General features: G+C 40.9%; 2 protein-coding genes across 3 annotated transcripts; one reads left to right on the top strand and one right to left on the bottom strand.

Moving 5' to 3' along the window:
* Nucleotides 1-2171: 2171 nt before the first annotated feature.
* LOC116643481 (60S ribosomal protein L26-like) lies at nucleotides 2172-2717 on the bottom strand. The gene has a single exon (XM_032422309.1). The coding sequence runs from the start codon at nucleotides 2666-2668 to the stop codon at nucleotides 2231-2233; it is 438 nt and encodes a 145-aa protein (XP_032278200.1). The 5' UTR covers nucleotides 2669-2717; the 3' UTR covers nucleotides 2172-2230.
* A 1520-nt stretch (nucleotides 2718-4237) lies between these two features.
* TMEM183A (transmembrane protein 183A) lies at nucleotides 4238-16393 on the top strand. 2 transcript variants are annotated; one of them, XM_032422308.1, is made up of 8 exons: nucleotides 4238-4432; nucleotides 4630-4719; nucleotides 5562-5729; nucleotides 8588-8744; nucleotides 9712-9892; nucleotides 12298-12378; nucleotides 14068-14223; nucleotides 15691-16393. In XM_032422308.1, the coding sequence occupies exons 1-8, from the start codon at nucleotides 4324-4326 to the stop codon at nucleotides 15874-15876; spliced, it is 1128 nt and encodes a 375-aa protein (XP_032278199.1). In that variant the 5' UTR covers nucleotides 4238-4323; the 3' UTR covers nucleotides 15877-16393. The 2 variants fall into 2 exon arrangements, with proteins under 2 accessions (XP_032278199.1, XP_032278198.1); XM_032422307.1 differs by having other exon boundaries at nucleotides 8585-8744.
* The last annotated feature ends 1564 nt before the right edge of the window (nucleotides 16394-17957 follow it).

The raw sequence follows: 17957 nt of genomic DNA, 5'->3' as shown, positions 1-17957 counted from the left end.
GTACAGAATATGCCACCCCCAAATATGCCATTTTGGCATAAAGATTATTTTAAGCTAAGGGTATTTGAGATTCAACAGCTGCAGAAAAAAAAAGGCTTTTTAGAGCTTTCCTTATCTGACTAAAAGCAACAACTTCTGGGAAATAAGACTACCATAAATTCTTCTTGGGGACAGATCTACTCCCAGAAGGAAGGATGAGAATGAAATAGAATGAAAATGAGAATGAAAAAAAGAATGAGAATAAAACCTACCTTAAATCCTTTATTTAGGGAAGTTTTATGGTCCGAAAGGAGACAAAAAGACCAAGATAGAAAACCATTGTCACAAACTTTCTTATTTCCTGTTTGTTCTCCTGAAAATCCATTTATCTTTCCAAAAAGTCATTTGTTTTCCTCTAAGTGCCTTTCTCCTCCTCCCTTTCACCTATTAAGATGGTATATAAACCCCAAACCTAATAATCTCTTTGAGTTATTCATCACTGATGTCTCTCATGTGTGTGCATGTTGCACATGTAAATAAACCGATATTTACCTCATGTTAATCTGTCTTTTGTCAGTTTAATTTGCAAGACTCCAGGAACAGAACCTAAGAGGGTAGAAGAAAAGTTTTTTTTTCCTCACTTACAAGGTCATGTAGCTATTAAAAGGAGGAACAGGGATTTAAACCCAGACATCTGCTTCTAGAAACTGAGCTCCCCATTACTAGACTACTCTATTTATTATTATTATTATTATTATTTTAAAGATTTTACTGATTTATTTGACAGAGGCAGACACAGCGAGAGAGGAAACACAAGCAAGGGGAGTGGGAGGGGGAGAAGCAGGCTTCCCGCGGAGCAGGGAGCCTGATGTGGGGCTCGATCCCAGGACCCTGGGATCATGACCTGAGCCGAAGGCAGGCACTTAATGACTGAGCCACCCAGGCACCCCAATTTATTATTAACTGAAAAAAAAACCCCATCTTAAACTATTTTACCACACACTGTATTTTAAATAAAGTATATAAAAAGTCATAAGCACTTTTCTCCAGATTTAAGTTAATGTACTTTTTCTAGTGCCACTGAATCTTATTTTGAATCAGATTCTTCACATACCTTGTCTACAGCTTTGGCACATTACAGAAATTTATTAAGTACCCTTTCAGTTTGTTTTCTGTCCTATAGATTTTCCCCCTCTTGGCCACTGTTTGACTCCACATCTGTTTAGGCTATTAATATTATTCAAAGGCAAAGCTTTCATATGATTTCCTTTATTTTAGAGGTAATATGGTACAGTGATTTTACATATGAGCTTTGAAGCCAGACAATCCTGAAGCCAAAGAATCCAGTTTGAATTCTGCACTGTCACTGCATGGTAAGTACTCAGTAAATATCAGCTAGTCTTCTAGCATTTTAATCAACTAGAATGTGTGTCTTGCTTCAATTTCTCTCTTCATGCAGAAGCAAAAAGGACCTTAGTCATCTAAGGTGCCTTTAAATAACAATAACACTACAATTTTAACTATCACCACCACCACAATAATAGCTGACATTTATTGAGTGACTACTATGTATTATCTTAAATACTTTCCAATGGATTAATTTAATTATTTCAATAACCCTATAAAGCAGGAGTTATCACTATCTTTAGTTTATAGACAGGAAACTGAGGCCCAGGGAGATTAAGTAACTTTTCCAAGGTCATGTGGATAAGAAGTGGCAAAGATATTTTCTGAACCCAGGTAAGTCTGGCTTCAGAATCCACACTCTTTATTACTTTTCTATATTGCTTTATACTGCTTCCTATAGGAAATGCTACTGTTATGTATTTCTTCAAATCAGAAGGAATAATCTTCCAGTGTCTCCAAAACAATGGTTCCTAGTCTTAGGACTTCACAGGATATTGAAATTTAAAAGAAGATTCTGATAAACAGCATAGATTTGCCACTTTTAAGTTTTGACAAGAAAGGACCTCAAACTACCAACCACTACCACTATCATTTATTATTAGTCCAAAATAAAGGAGGACTTAATACCCCCAAAGTAGTATGGATATAACTTAGAAAGATAGCATCCTAATGCTATATGTATTCATTCGTACTATCCTTAAACTTTCCACTTTGTTGAGGACAAAGACTTTAAACATTCTCCTTCCTTCTTCCTAATACTAAGTTAATAGCTAGATGCTACTTGCATTTACTTATTTTTTTTTCATTTTAACAGTTTTTATTTCAAGTCGCATATAAGATTACTTTACTCCTGCATCTTCTCAATTGTTTCTTCCTTATATTTGCCCTTTTCCTTTCCTACTTGGCGAGATTTGGCTTTACGTTCAAGGATCTTTTTGCGGTCTTTGTCCAGTTTTAGTCTGGTGATAACCACCTTGCTAGGGTGAATGCCTACATGGATGGTTGTGCCGTTTGCCTTCTCTCGCTGCACTCGTTCAATGTAGATGACGTACTTCTTCCTGTAAACCTGGACTACTTTGCCAATCTGCTGACCTTTGTAGTGTCCTCGCACAACCTGCACTTCATCATCCCTTTGGATGGGCATGGAGCGAACGTTGCACTTCTGTCTCAGCTCTTTGCAAAGAGGGAAAGACATGATCTTCCTGCGAATGTGGGAAGGTGCATTGAAATGCCGTTTTCGGTTCTTGCTCCGGTCAGAAGTCACAAAGGGATTAAACTTCATTTTGGCCACTGGCGCTTCAGCGATGGCCGCAAGAGGGAAGAGCTAGATGCTACTTGCATTTAGATGTAACAGCTCTTTTAGTAACATTTACAACTTGTCTTTCTAGAAAGAACCTGTATTTTGGATCTGGAAACTAATAGTGGTATTAATTAAAAGTTGTTGCTTTTTAACAGAAAGTGGAATAAAAGATCTATAGGCATTTTGTTCCACTAAAGTGGGCAAAGGACTTAACAGTCTGAGTGGCCTTATTTCTCATTCTTGAAATTTTGAAAGGTGAAATAAACAATTTTGGGATTAGCACTTCTTTCATTCCAATGCATTAAACTAGTAGTGCATACCACTGAAAATGAGAACATTTCAGTTAAAACCTTTAAGTTTGCAACAGTGACAGCATTTTAATAGGATTTTTATCTTTTGCACCTTTCATTCCCTCTGGAGTCCTGATCCCTGAGTGCTTTCAGCAAATTGCCACATCAGCAGAAATCTACATGAACACTGGCCTTATTAATTTTTTATTGATAACATTGTGAAATGAGAAGGCTCAGTGCTTACCAGTTGCACTTCGAACTTGACAACAAACATGAATTATGTATACATGGAAAAATTATTTGAAACAATTTTCTTTTAGTTAACAGTCTATTGGACCCTTGTTTTATGTTATGCCTTTAGATAAATTAAATTTGAATGGTTCACAATTATAACCGATTATATTGAGCTTCAATTATAATTCCTAATTGATTCAAGCCTATTAGCACAATGTTAGTAAAAGGCAGTGGTTTGCTCCTAATGAACTTTTATGTATTAGACAATCACTAAATCACTAAAATCACTAGTCATTAAAAACAGGAGTCTCCTAAATTTCTTAGGGTGGATCCAGCAGGTTGGATGTCTGGGTTCTCAAGACCTGGATAAGCATCTTTTGAGAACAGAAAGGAAGTTAGGACAAAGAACATAACTCAGAACACTAAACAGCTTCTTATTCGTACTGGCGCCACCAGTCCAGGGTCCTGCTCCCTCACAGTTCTGTAATCTACGCTCAGTGACTTTTTTCTTTCTCAATACAAAGGAATGACCATTTTCTTTCCTCATCGATCCTTCTAGTGTTTTGTTTGGAGGATGATGGTACATCAAAAAACTTTTGAGAACCCCTCCCTCCATTTTGAGAATTCAGAACTTTATAGCTTTTGTATAAGGATTAGAGTGAAGACTCTTACAGACTCATGTCGGAATAGCAAGCACGAAGGCGGCAACGTACGGACATTTGGGTGCTGAAGTGAACCTGGAGTGTGGACAGAGGCGGTAGCTGAAAAATCGTGGAGACCAGGGTGCAAACTCAGTTCTAGTCAACGCGGGCATGGGTTCCAGGTCTGGGACACCAATCACCTCACAAGAGGGGCGGCGAAATTCCACACTACCCAGAACAACAGCAATCCAGACACAGGTCGACCCCTACCGAACTCCGCTGCAGGTGCTCTGTAGGCGCTGGATGATGACGTACTCCGCAGACCAGGCGGTGATTGGTTTACGAACGGGGCGTCGGCTGCTAACGCGACGCGGGGCAGTCCTCGCGAGAGCTGCGGACTCCGGTGCGGGATGGCCGCTGAGCCGGGCGGAGCTGGCGCGCGGCTCCCGGAGCCGGCTCTCCGGCCCAAGACATGGCCCGGGGGCCCGGCCTCCTAGGCCGGCCTCGCCCCGACGCGGTCGCCATGCCCAAGAGAGGGAAGCGACTCAAGTTCCGGGCCCACGACGCCTGCTCTGGACGAGGTGGGCGAGGGGGCGGGGGCGTTGAAAGACTGGGTGCTGGCGGCAGGGAGGGGGCTGGACAGCGCCGAGGCGAGCGCTCGCTTGCCTGTAATGGGAGCGCGCTGGGGCCGGGGACCTGCAGTGAGCAGGAGGTCTTGGCGGAGAGGACGCTGACGGAGAGAAGGCTTCCTCCTTTGAGGGTTGTTGCTGTATTTCAGTGACCGTGGCGGATTATGCCAACTCGGATCCGGCGGTCGTGAGGTCTGGACGGGTCAAGAAAGCCGTCGCCAATGCTGTGCAGCAGGAAGGTAGGCTGCCGAAAGAAAGACTCAGGCCGGGGAGGCGGAAATAGGTGTTTTATTTTCCTGGAACTCCGCCTCAGTGTTTCTCTTGCAAAATCCTTTGGGCATCTTCCCACAAACGTGTTTGCTGTCTTCAGTGGCCCCTCATGTATTCGGAGGAGGGGGAAGGGAGGATTAGCCAAGAGCAGTAGCGCTTTCTGTAGCAGAAATATTTTCTTTCTTTGCATAAAAAAAAAAAAAAAATCTTTGCGTACTCTTCTGTAGTTTCCACTGCTTTCTTCTTGGTTATTCATCTTTTTCCTGTGGTTCACATATATTCCCCACTTACTCTGCAGTTTGTTTCTTTGTGTAATAATCCTGAGGTATGCTTTTCCTTTTCTCATGTTTCTCTTACTTTCAAGCTTTTTACTCACAGGTACCTGAGACTTGTGTTTTTATGACACCTACTGTCTCCAACATAGGAACAGGGTCAAATTGGCTTCATTTTCTCTCAAACATTGCTCCTCAGAATTTATACAAATGAGAATAGCATTTACTTTCTGTTTTTATCCTGCAGGGTTTATAGTGGGAGAATAATGCGCTCCCTTTTTCTTCAGGTCTGAAGTTGACACTTTTAAGGAGTCAATCTGCAACTTTGGGGTCAGTTTGCCTATTGCTTTCCAGTTTTTAGTATTTAAAATGCTAAAATTTCTTTCTTTTTAGTTCTCACCTTTCTTCAGCAGACTCTCTCACACTATTGCTTTCCCCCCCCCCCTCGTTTTCCTTATGCTCATGGATGCTGATACCCTAAGTCATTTGTATTTCTGGATGGGACTCTGCCATCTCATTCTCCCCTTATTTTCTTCTAGTAAAATCTCTTTGTGGCTTGGAAGCCTCCCAGGTTCCTGCAGTGGAAGCTCTTTCTGGGGTTGGTGAGCCCTGTGACATCATTGACAGCAGTGATGAGATGGATGCCCAGGAGGAGAGCATCCGTGAGAGAACCGTCTCCAGAAAAAAGAAAAGCAAGAGGCATAAAGGTATAGGGCTTGTTTGCTTTTGGATTAGTCCTGTCTGTGGTGATAACTTGAAGCTGTTCACTTTCTCAGTAGCATAAGAGGTGATACCAGCGGAGAACCAGGGTTTGGATCTTAGTAGTGGGACAGGTTTAATATACCAGGGCTTTCTGTTTTGTCTAAAAATGAGAAGAAAGGAGATAGGTAAGAGTCAGATAGGTAAGATAGTCCAGTAGATTTCTGGAGCTGTAAGCTCAACTATAGTAGCCATTCCTTGAGAACATGTCATTATTAGGTAAAAACCCATATGGTAACATGAAAACAAAAAGCCTTTGCATTTCTGGATTTCTGAACAGGTAAGGAATCAAAGATGTGACAAAAAAATGTTTTCCCAAGTATGTGGATTGTATATAACCGATTTCCTTTCAGCTGAAGCTAGATATTACTATGGACTTTTAAGTGCTCTGCAATTATTAATGTCTGCTTTATGTCTAATAGATACTGTGGGAAATAGAAAAGTATGTGATTTTATACCTAATGGCAATAAAACTCACACAAGTGAAACAAAGAAAAATAAACTAATAGTATATAATATGCCAAACCTTCATGCAGTGGTTTGCTCTAGACTTAATGAATCAGACTTTCTTGGGGTAGTACCCAGAATAGCTATTAAAGCTAAAGTGGTTCCAGTGATCAGTTAGAGTTAGGGGAAGCTAATGTAATAAGTGATATATGTATTTTTGGTCTCAGATCTACCAGAACTTTTACCTGTACTTGAGAGTCAGATAACAAATATTTGTATTTACTGAAATACATTGAAATAATTGATAATTAATGAACTGCCATCGCTTTGCAATTATGCCAATTATTGTCAGTGATACCATTGTTTTCCAGAAGGCCAAAATTAATGTTGACGTTCTTCATACTTCGTTTTTTAATTTCTTTCTTGAAATCCCTGCTCATCATCACCATGCTATTAGAGATTTATCTTGCTCTGTTTTGTTCTTGGGCACACTCCGTAGAACAGCTTGCAGACTTTTAAAACATCCTTATTGAGATAAAATTCACTTTTTTAAAGTGTTCAATTCAGTGGTTTTAGTATGTTCACATGGTTGTGCAGCTATCAACGTGATTTAAGTGTAGAACATTTCTATTACTCCAGACCTATTAGCATTATTTCTCATTCTCTCCCAACCCTCCCACTCCCCTGGCCCACGCCGCTGACCACTAATTTACTTTCTGTCTTTATAGATTTGCCTGTTCTGGACATTTCATATAAATGGAATCACATAATATGTGCCCTTTGTGTCTAGCTTTTCTCACTTAGCATGTTTTCAAGTTCATTCATTTTGTAGGACATGTCAGTCCTTCAGTGTTTTTTCAGTTGGCTATTTTGAATACTGCTATGAATACCCTTGGACAAGTTTTTACATGGACATACATTTTCATTTTTGTTGGGTAGTAGTGAAATTGCTGAATCACATGATAACTCTAGTTTAACTTCTTGAATAATTGTCAGTGTGTGTGTGTGTTGTGTTTTAAAGATTTTATTTATTTGAGAGAGAGAGCATGAGAGAGCACATGCCAGCGGGAGGGGCAGAGGGAGAGGGAGAAGCAGACTTCCTGCTGAGCAGGGAGCCCAACACAGGTCTCAGTCCCAGGATGCTGGGATCATGACCTAAGCTGAAGGCAGACGCTTAATCTACTGAGCCACCCAGGCGCCCCTCGGGAGAAATTCTGATAGTCATTTACCTTCTCCTTCAGAGAGAGACTTAATGTGGGAGAAGATGGGGCTCAAACATGTTAGGACTAAGCCTTCAGTGGTCACTGGAGATTTCAGGGAAGATTAGGAACCAGAAAAGAGGATGTCGTTTTAGAGGTACTGGTCTCTGTTATGAAGAACCTAATGCAATAACCTGTCTGAGTCGTACTGCTGCAGTTAGCTCGAAAAGTAGAGGCAGCTTTGGGGAGCTAGTGTAGGATCTTTTTGCCCAGGAAACAGAAAGAAGAAAGCTGGTTTTTGGATAGTTCTGTGACTAGCTCTGAATTGTAGGTTAGAAGTAGGGTTTGCCCAGATGCAAGTGTCTTTATGGAGTGTGAGTTTTTACTTGGACCTGAGACACCGAGTGGACCTCAGGGTCAAGAGAATGAATCCTAACAAAGTCTGAGGAGAAGGAGGTGGGGATACATTGTCAAAGGGCATCTTTGAGTACTGAACGCCCATGGCTGGGATCATAGGTCAAACTGGCAATGAAATGAGGAACTAGAAGGAAAGAAACGTCTACAGGCATTTACTGAGTAATGAAAATATACCACAACTTACTGGGTGTTTTATTGAGCTTGCACTTTGAGGTTTCCTCATACCATCTTAAAATCAGTTGTTGTTTTAAATGACTGAACTGAAGACAATGTTTGGTGGAAGGGGACCATGAGGGAAATCAGGGGCAGAGTTTTTAGTGCAAAGCTGGAATTTACAGTAGAAACCTGGGTCTGTTTACCTTAACTAGTGGCAAGGTTATGTCTTCTTACTAGTAAAATGGGCACAGTAATATTTTCCTTATTTGTGTTGAGGAATTATTAGAATGGAATGATAGTAAAGTGTGCAAAACTTTGATAAACTTTGAAAACTTCAAAATAGTATGTGAATAGTTGTTAAAGAAAGGCCTTAAGAATGAGACCCGGTCACTTGGGCAACAGGAAGCAAAAGTTTCCAGCAGCTAGAAGAAGCAGGAAATGATGAGTCTGAGAGGCTTCATTGGACCTATTTAAAACTGTTTTCTTAACTGTGCAAGCCCTGGGAGAATTGAAATGACTGGGGATCTTTAGATATGTCCATAATCGAAGGTCAAAGCTTATAGTTCTTTTTTTTTCTGTTTCAGAAGACCTGGACGGGGCTGGAGGAGAAGAGTATCCCATGGATATTTGGCTATTGCTGGCCTCCTATATCCGTCCTGAGGACATTGTGAATTTTTCTCTGATTTGTAAGAATGCCTGGACTGTCACTTGCACTGCTGCCTTTTGGACCAGGTTGTACCGAAGGTGCGACCACAGAGACTCACTCTGTTATCTGTGTAGCTGATTTCATTGCTGTTTGTGATTTGGAGCTACTCCCTGGATGGTGACCTCTTTTCATTTTCTCTACTCCATGCCTGGGCATGAGCCTAGCTTTGGACTCCTTGAGCCCCTCTCTAATTTAAGTTTGGTATTATTAATTTGTCCAGGTAATTGTCTTCCCTTTGGTTGCCCCCTCCTCCCATCCAGTATCCACTTTCAGCAAAAAGTCTTGCTTCAGGTCTTAAAAAGAACTTGTGTTTGACTTGTCTTCAGAAGTTTATCTTAGCTAGAATTTTCGAAAGCTGTAGATGCCTATCTATTTATCTTTCTAACTGGATTAGTTGTTTCTTAGTTGGGTAGTTACCATGAAGTATCATAGAGTTTTTGTACTCATGCTGCCCTGTGTTTAGTTGTAGTGGTGAGGAGAGAGTGAATGATAGGATTAATAAGACAGCTTTTGATACCGGGTGCAGAAGTGTAATGAAGATTATAAACTGTCAGAATGTTGTGGGAAGGGATGTTGAAGTGGAAGGGTGTAGAGAACTTGCTGAGACCCGTGGTGGGAGAACCTGGTGGTTCTTCAGTACACATTCCTTTTGAGCAACTGAAGTATATTCTACTGGTGTCAAGTCCGAGACTTGCCGTTTTTTAGAGTAAAATAGGATTTAAAATTTTAACATGGATGGAGGGCAGGATTATAAGGTATATGTGAATTGGGTTTTGCATAGCAAAGAAGCAAAAGTAGCTGAGAAATGAAGGAGGTGTGATTGTGTGTGTGTGTGTGTGTGTGTGTGTGTGTGTGAGTGTGAGTGAGAGAACATTGGGGACAAGCTAACTACTGGCCAGTAGAACAGTATAGTTAAATGGACACAGAGACCAGGGGTCCTAGGAGACTGAGCTAGAGCAGGAGAGACAGGTCACATATTGGTAGGAGTAATGTGTCGTGTTTCAGGCACTACACGCTGGGTGCCTCTCTGCCTTTGCGCCTGCGACCAGAGTCAATGGAGAAGCTGCGCTGTCTCCGGGCATGTGTGATCCGATCTCTATACCATATGTATGAGCCGTTTGCTGCTCGAATCTCCAAGAATCCAGCCATTCCAGAAAGCACTCCCAGCACATTAAAGAATTCCAAAGTAAGTGAGAATTATTGTTGGGGCCTAACTAATGGTATGGTGGGCCTGTTGTTATGGCTTGTCTCCGGCTTCCTTGATGGGGAGGGCAAGGGCTGTTGGTCCCAGGCTGCCAGGGGGCTAATGCAAACTTTCAGGGTTTCACTTCTCTAAGACATTCCTGCTCTGTTGGGCTGGCTTCTCTTCTCTTTACCTTAAAGCTTTCTTGTGCTTTTAGCATATTCTTTATTCTCTTTAATTTATTCTCATGCATTGTACATTGGACCACTTTAGATGATTTTGATGGTTTGGGTTAGGAAGAGCACAACTCAAATGGTAGATGTAAACTGTAAATCTTCCAGGGTGCTATAAATCATGATGCAAAGATATAACATGAACACCTTAGTAATTTTCTTTTCCTAACGTGACCTTGATATCTGGGATTCTTCTTTCTTGTTGACCTCTTTAAAAGATACTGGTATAGACTTTAACATACGCTACGTGCCAACTATTGCTAGGCTCTGGGCTAGGTTGTTTCAGAGACTATAACTCACAGACTTTAGCTCTCTCAAATTCTTCCTGTATCCTAGGCTATTTCTTATATCTTGGGATTTCCCCTGTAGCTTATATTCATACATTGTATTCAAGTGTTTGGCATTCTTCTGATTTGTAAATAGGTCTGTTAGCCTTTGATCCTTTCTCTCCTTTTCTCCATAATGAAGTATCCAGTGAACCTACCTTTGCCAAGCTATACCAGTACAACAGATATGATTACTTAGGCAAGTTGATGTCTCAGCCTATTTCTCCTTCAACTAATGCCATTGTCTGAATTTTGTATCTTTTGAGTTGGTAATTTTTATTACTCTGTTCCTACCCCAAATCTGGTGTCCTATAGCACTTTCTATTCTCTTCTATTTTGTTTTTTGGATGTTCTGTAATGATTCTTCTCCCCTAGTTTAGCTCCCGTGTGATAATATTCCACCTGATACATATTGAGTAAAAGGGTACTGTTGGTTTCAAGATTATGAGGGTTCCTTCGAGGGTCGCAAACTGAGATGGTCAGGGCCATGGGCTGAGCTCAATTCAGTATCACACTAGCTGGTGGCTTTAGGGCAGGAGTAGAATGTGTGGTGAGTAGCATTTCACCTAGCAGCTGCTTCTGCTAGTAATATGAGTGGACAGTGTATCATCTCACATTTGCATTTTCCCTCCCCAGAAACATTTGATAGTATCAGACCAGCTCTGATGAGGTGGGGATCATCCCAGAGCTAACCATGCCGGGTATGAATCAGTTGCTGGGAGTAGAGCAGCATTAGGCAGACTCCTCGTGCTCGACACATCCTAGCGGCTCCAGTGCACAATGCAAGTGCTACTGCCTAAATCGAAAATGCCCGTGTCTTCGTGTTCTTGTCACTGCATATTAATTTTTTAAAAGTAGATTATAAAAACCAAGGTGGTGATAACTAAGTTCTTAATCCAGACAGTAAGTCCAGGCCACCTGGCTGCTGCTTTTGTGCCTTGTTAGAGATCTCTGGAGAGGATATGGGACCTGCAGTGACAGGTGTCCCATGCATGGCCTTGCCACTTGTATAACCACAATCGCATGGCATTCAGGGAGTTGGCAGCATGCCTAAGGAAGTTGTCCCAGGTTCCTGGACTCCAGCTTTTCGTATTTGATTCTCCCTCTCTCTCTTTTCAATCGCATAGCTTGTATGGGACACTGGAGCCGCTGTGATGGCAGCAGAAGTATTTGCCCCTTAAAGCCAAGCCCATTATTTTTGATGGAACAGCGGGACGTACAGGGCATGTCTGAAGGGCAGGACAGCTGGCACGGCGGACGACCCACCCCTTATCCCCTGGGAGGTACTTAACTTCTTGTGTTAACCCTAGCTGTAGCCTGAGTTTCATGGAGGGGCTTACTCTAGACAGTTCAGCCCAGCTCTGTCGTTTTCACACCGGCTCTCTGCTCCCAGAAGGTCCTGAGTGGCTTGCTCCTGTTCCAGGGATGGCCATCTCTGCCTGCCTTACGGCTTTGTTATCATCTTGCCTGGTGGCTACTGGCTGCCCTTATATTTTCATATAGAGGAGTGGCTCGCTGACTCAGAGAATGTCCCAGTCTCTAGAGACCATGTTTCTGTCTTTAAAGATGAGAACAGAGGGGGTTGCCCTCAATAGCATCTGAGGTTGACTTATATCAGTCCCTCTTCTCTTTACTGAATAGCCCTGGGATTGTCTCTTTCCATGTTGCACCAGTGTCAAACTGGGGGGGTCTCTATCTGTGCCAGAGTAAAATCTCAGCATTGGGACTGTGGCTGGCCTTGGAGCTGTCAGACAGGTTTTTGCTGATTATTTTTTGTTACCTTACTTTGATTTTTTCCTTTTCTATCATTTATTTATTTTTGGTTTATTTTATTTTTATTTTTTTACAGTGCTTACTTTTCTGGTGCAGAAAGATTGTTGGGAACAGACAGGAACCAATGTGGGAATTCAACTTTAAGTTCAAAAAACAGGTATGTAGTCATATCTTCTCTTTGTTTTTCAGGTAGTATGTTGTTCTAATAAATTTCACTAGGCATAAAATTGTCTTATTGAAATCAAATAGTACACATCACAATTTACGATAACGCCATGAAAAGAAAAGGTAGAAGGAACTATTCTGTACGAAAGAGACACAACAGTATACTAGCTGAATGAGTGGGTACTGGAGCGGGGAACAAAGGGCTGTAAAAGACACTTGGGACAATTCAAGAGATGTGAGTATGCTGTAAATGTTAGATGACATGAAATTATTGTTAGTTTCTCAGGTGTGATAATGATACTGTGGTTATATGTAAGTGTCTTTATTCATGCTGAATAAGGGTGGAGCGTCAGTGCTCCTTTCAGATGGCTTTGCCCCCTTTACCATCTTCTACATAAAATGAGAGGTGGGAGGAGAGGAAGCAAATACGGTGAAATGTCTAACGGTAGGGGGTATACAGGAGTTTATTGCACTATTTTATTAACTTTCTGTATAGTTGAAGACTTTCTAAAGATGGGAAAAAGGGGAAAACTTGTTTTAACAATGTACTGAGGTTATTTGCCTATAATTTTTTTGTTTTTCAAAGCAAATGTATTTGCAGACAACAATAATTTATATGGTTTTATACCTGAGGCAGTTCGGGGAAGTCATGAGGAAAGGGACAGCCGCCAGGAGGCTGTTTATAAGAAGAATAGATAGTATCCTACTCCGTTTCTGCCTTTTGCTTGGACTGTACCTGAGATCTTGGCCACAGAGAGGATCTACTTTGCTCGCCTTTACTTCTTATCCTCAGCAGCTCATTTCTTCCTTCTGTCTCCCCTATTTAGTATCTCACTGAGGAGACACATTACAAATAAGATTAGTTATCCCTCACTTGATGAGTTACAGATAAGTTTGTAATTAAAGTGAATCATATTTTTCCATTGATTTTTAAAAAATTTTTTTATTGTTATGTTAATCACCATACATTACATCATTAGTTTTAGATGTATTGTTCCATGATTCATTGTTTGTGCATAACACCCAGTGCTCCATGCAGAACGTGCCCTCTTTAATACCCATCACCAGGCTAACCCATCCTCCCACCTCCCATTGATTTTTCATAAACATGGCTTTAGGGAAGAATTTTAGTTTCTAGTCATTTGATTTTAATAAGATGTCTTCAACTGTGATATCCATTAGATGGTGGTGGTAAATCCACCATAGGACCTTTCTGGGAAGGGGCTGCAGGGCAGTCTCAGCAGTGTTCAAGCTGAGAGCGGAATTAACTGCAGGAAGGTGAATGCCCAGATTCTTTAGTTCTGAGACTTGTGGTTCTTTTATTTATGGTGCCTAGAATTAGATGGCCACTTCTGCTTCTATCCCTTTTGTGCAGCAGATGTTCTTTGGAGTCCGACGAGTCACGAGGAGTTTGCGATCTTTCAAACATTGGGGAGCCTCTGATAGAAGTATAAGTTTCCATTTCTTGCCAGATGGCAGGAAATACCATCTAAATGAAGCATATACCGACTACCACATTGCTTATCCAGATGTGTTTCCTCTTCTTTCAAAGGGCAGGTTTTCCTTGATCTGTATAGAAACCAATATGTATATAAAGAGAACCATAGGATTTTCACTGGTGGAGTCTTAGAGCCATCAACATTTCCTCTAAGCCGTTCGAGTAATTTTCAGTTCTCTTTAGTCCCCTAGATTAAAGAGCAAGTGTGTGGGAGGGTTGCAGCCTCCCATTCAGTATGAAGATGTTCATACCAACCCAGACCAGGACTGCTGCCTACTGCAGGTCACCACCCTCAATTTCATCTTTATTCCAATTGTCATGGGAATGATATTTACCCTGGTAAGTGGAAACAGAATGCCATCCTTAGTTCTTTCGTAGACTCTCATTATACCTAGGTTTTGAAAGAAATTTGTAAATTTAACCATTGAGGAAGAAATCTTTGAAGTATAATTTTTTTAAAAAGTTTGAAAGCAGACTTGTATATTAGGAATGGAGTTAATTATGTCTGGATATTTTATCTCTGTTTCCTTCTTATAGTAAAGGGAATGTTTTTGCATCTTCTTTGTAGTGATCATTAATATTTGAGAAACAGTATCCTTTCAGGGATAATAATGAGGCTTATATATGAGCACTGTATTTCAGGACCTTGAGGCTTGCTTGTGGTGTCGTAAGTGGAATACTAAAATGTAAGGTGACCAGCTCTGTCCATTATGTGATGATGACTATTCAAGCCTTAGCTAAGAATTAGATTAGTAAATAACAAATATGTCTCTGGCATATTTTCCAGGTTTTTAAAATTTTTAACCGGATTGATAACTTGAGAGTATATGCAGTTTATCTTCTCTGTCCTTTAGGCTTATGTTCAGAGATACATGGGGTTCCCCCCTCTGCACTGAAAATAGCTTTGTTCTTATTTATATATTTATTCATTCATTCATTCATTTGAGAGAGTGAGCGAGTGAGAGAGAAAACAAGAGCTGGGGTGGGGGGTGCAGAGGGAGAGGGAGAAGCAGATTCCCCACTGAGCAGGGAGCCCCATGCAGGGCTCAGTCCTGGGACTCCAGGATCATGACCTGAGCTGAAGGCAGATCCTTAACTGACTGAGCCACCCAGGTGCCCAGCTTTATTCTTTTTTTAATGGTAAAATAAATAATGCATACTTCATGGAAAGAATTTAAATAATACATAAATACATGAAAAAAGTAAAGGTGACCTAGACTCTTACTGGCCTCTAACTATGGCCCTTTAGGGAACTGTTCTTTAATGTATCTGTTATTATGTACTTGTATACACCCACTCTCTTAAATAATTTTGTTTAATTGAGATTATACCATATATGCTGTTTTGGTTGTTAGGCACCTTTCCCCTCCCTCTAGGTTAAGTCACATTAGTGACCTAGTAATATACTTATATTCCATAGACTTCATATTCATATAATTCTGTTCAGACCAGCATATACATAAACAGATTTAGAGAATTTGTGGTTTATTTTACCAAAAATGTGATCAAACGTATGTTTCATGCATCTTGTTTCACTCGCTTAACAATATCTCATCAGAACCCCTTCAAGTCATTTTGTATAGTTCTAACCCAGTTTTTAAAAAATTGGCTTCAGTGCTATTCTGTGTGCATGTATCCTAATTTATTCAGCCATTTGAGAGGCTTTCTTTAGCATAGTTTAAATATGAAGAATTTCATTTTGTGGCCTAGCCAGTGTAAATTTTGTCTAGACTGTCTTATTTCAGAGTGAGCCGTGGGAAAACAAGGTTGTTTAATTTGGGTACTGAATTTGCTTTTCCCTCCTAGTTTACTATCAATGTGAGCACGGATATGCGGCATCATCGTGTGAGACTGGTGTTCCAAGATTCTCCTGTCCATGGTGGTCGGAAACTGCGCAGTGAACAGGGTGTGCAAGTCATCCTGGACCCAGTGCACAGCGTTCGACTCTTTGACTGGTGGCATCCTCAGTATCCGTTCTCCCTGAGAGCCTAGTTACTGCTTCCTGTCCCTGAGGGCAGCCCTGAGCTAGGCCAGTCCATTAGTAATCAGATTCCAGTTTGGAAGGGGTGTCTGGATTGTATATCTGGTTAGTAATGCACATGCTCTTCCGGTTCCCGGGGCTCCTGTTAGGGGAAGGAGAAGGATTGAATCAAGAGGAAAAACAACTATGATTTATAAACATATTTTAATGTAAAAATTTGCATTTGAAAGGAGAAACCTGGCCCTATTTTCTGTGTTAAACCCCATTTGGTGCTATTGAGTTTGTTGTTCTTTATTCTTTTATCCCAGCAAAAATGGATGATCTTGCTCTAGGGAAAAATTAAACTCATCCATCTCCAAACAAGGAAGTTTCAGCATTCCCTTGTGATCAGAGAGGAGCCTTCGAGGCCTGAAATTGTTGCTACTGTTGCTTCCCATTAAGCTGCCCCTCAAATTCAAGTGAATATTTTCTCTTCTCCCTTTACCCTTCTCCAGAAATAAAGCAGGTGACAGGGTTTTCAGAATCTTACAAGATTGACTTGTGTATCTTTCTTTAAAAATACTTTTTGGATATTTATTGCATAAATATTCTTTTGCCGATTTTGGATTTTAGGTATTTTTTTTGCATGAGGTTTGATAGTGGTGGTGATGACTTTGTGCCCTTGGTACTGTACTAGGAACTTTACGTAATATTTCTAATTCTCATGATCCTGCAAGGTGGGTGATACTGTTCCCATTCTGTAGTTGAGAAAACTGCATCAGTGACTTACCCAAGGCCATATGGCCAGGTCTTTTTGCTATATCACAGTTAAAAAAGTTCAGTTTCATTCCCTGTGGTAGATGGTGGCAAAAGGGAGTAGGCAGAGTGTACATAGATAAGAAAGTAAAAGGGTGAGTAAAAATTTGATCGTGATATTACCTTATCCCTAATCAGCCTAAAGGGTATATAAGATTGATGAAAGAGTCTTTGAAATCTGTGTTTCTAAGTAAATTGTAAAGCTAACCAAGAAAGGCAGGAAGGATAAGAAGGATAATAATATTTTCATTGAGTTGTTAGAAAGGCATTATGCTGAAGGTCATTTAAAAAAAAAACGCATCCCATATTGAAACTAGCCTCCTGAACTATAAGCACTTAGTGACCTTCTTCTGCTCTGCCTGGCCCTGTGCTGCCTGTCATCCTGTGTGCCTACAGGAGCCTGGCCTTTCATCCCTGCAGAAAGGCTAATGTCCTGTTAGTCAGAGGACTTGCTGTAGCTGGTGGACTCTGAGGAGAGGATCACGGGTGGGATTTTGGTTTTATTTTGTGTTTGCTAACAAGGTAACCTTGCTACTTGTCCTCCCTTCTCAGCCCTCCAAGTTAGCCAGTGAGCTGGATATTAGCTGGATGTTGCCATGAGATGGGCATTAATATATTCTTAAAACATGAAAATCTTGTGGGGGCAGTTATTATCACAAACCAAGCTGTTAAATTAGTGTGTGGTTTTTTTTTCCTTAATCATCCTCCCTAACCCCTGCTATTTAAAGAATATTCTTAGGAAGCAGCTGCTTAATACTGCTGCTAACAGTTAAACGTTACCCTGCACTGAGGGTGGTACTCAAAGCTGTTCACACGGAAAGTGAGCCTTGGTCAGTGAAAATCAGAATTTGGGCATGTAAATGGTAAGAAACAAAAGAATCCAAAGACAATAAGCACCCTGGACAATAAGTACCTTTCACAAGCAAAAGTTGCTTCTTTGAGGCAGAAGGAGAGAAGCACGGAGTTCTGGTTCCCTGGACTGAAGATGCCATGAAGTAGAAGGGAATTATTCTGGTGGATCGATGTCCTCCCCCATTTGGGAGGTACCTTTAAAAGGGGAGTGAAATTAATTGGTTTAATAATTGTGTTCTGACTCAACTTCTAAGTTTTCATATTAAACTTTATGATGATGATAGGTACAATATTAGGTATTGTCTCAGCTGTTCTCTTAGCTTGATATTGATAGACACTTGGTAAAGTGTGTTATGGCTTCAGCCTTCCCTCTGCATTGACTGAGTTGCCTTTTCTAGGATGATTCATTTTAGTGAAAGGATAAGCGAAGTGTCTCAGATTTCCT

This window comes from Phoca vitulina, unplaced genomic scaffold (genome assembly GCF_004348235.1).
Source record: "Phoca vitulina isolate PV1807 unplaced genomic scaffold, GSC_HSeal_1.0 scaffold26, whole genome shotgun sequence".
Lineage (NCBI taxonomy): Eukaryota > Metazoa > Chordata > Mammalia > Carnivora > Phocidae > Phoca > Phoca vitulina.
Note: the sequence above shows the minus strand (reverse complement) of the source record. Positions and strands in the feature narration are given on the sequence as shown.

What these genes read in the sequence shown, in the direction of transcription:
- LOC116643481 (XM_032422309.1), bottom strand. Translation starts at nt 2,668, where the DNA reads ATGAAGTTTAATCCCTTTGTGACTTCTGACCGGAGCAAGAACCGAAAA.
- TMEM183A (XM_032422307.1), top strand. Translation starts at nt 4,324, where the DNA reads ATGGCCCGGGGGCCCGGCCTCCTAGGCCGGCCTCGCCCCGACGCGGTC. An exon ending in CAATGCTGTGCAGCAGGAAG is followed by an intron (nt 4,720 to 5,561) that starts GTAGGCTGCCGA and finishes ATTTTCTTCTAG; the next exon opens with TAAAATCTCTTTGTGGCTTG. An exon ending in TGGGAATGATATTTACCCTG is followed by an intron (nt 14,224 to 15,690) that starts GTAAGTGGAAAC and finishes TTTCCCTCCTAG; the next exon opens with TTTACTATCAATGTGAGCAC.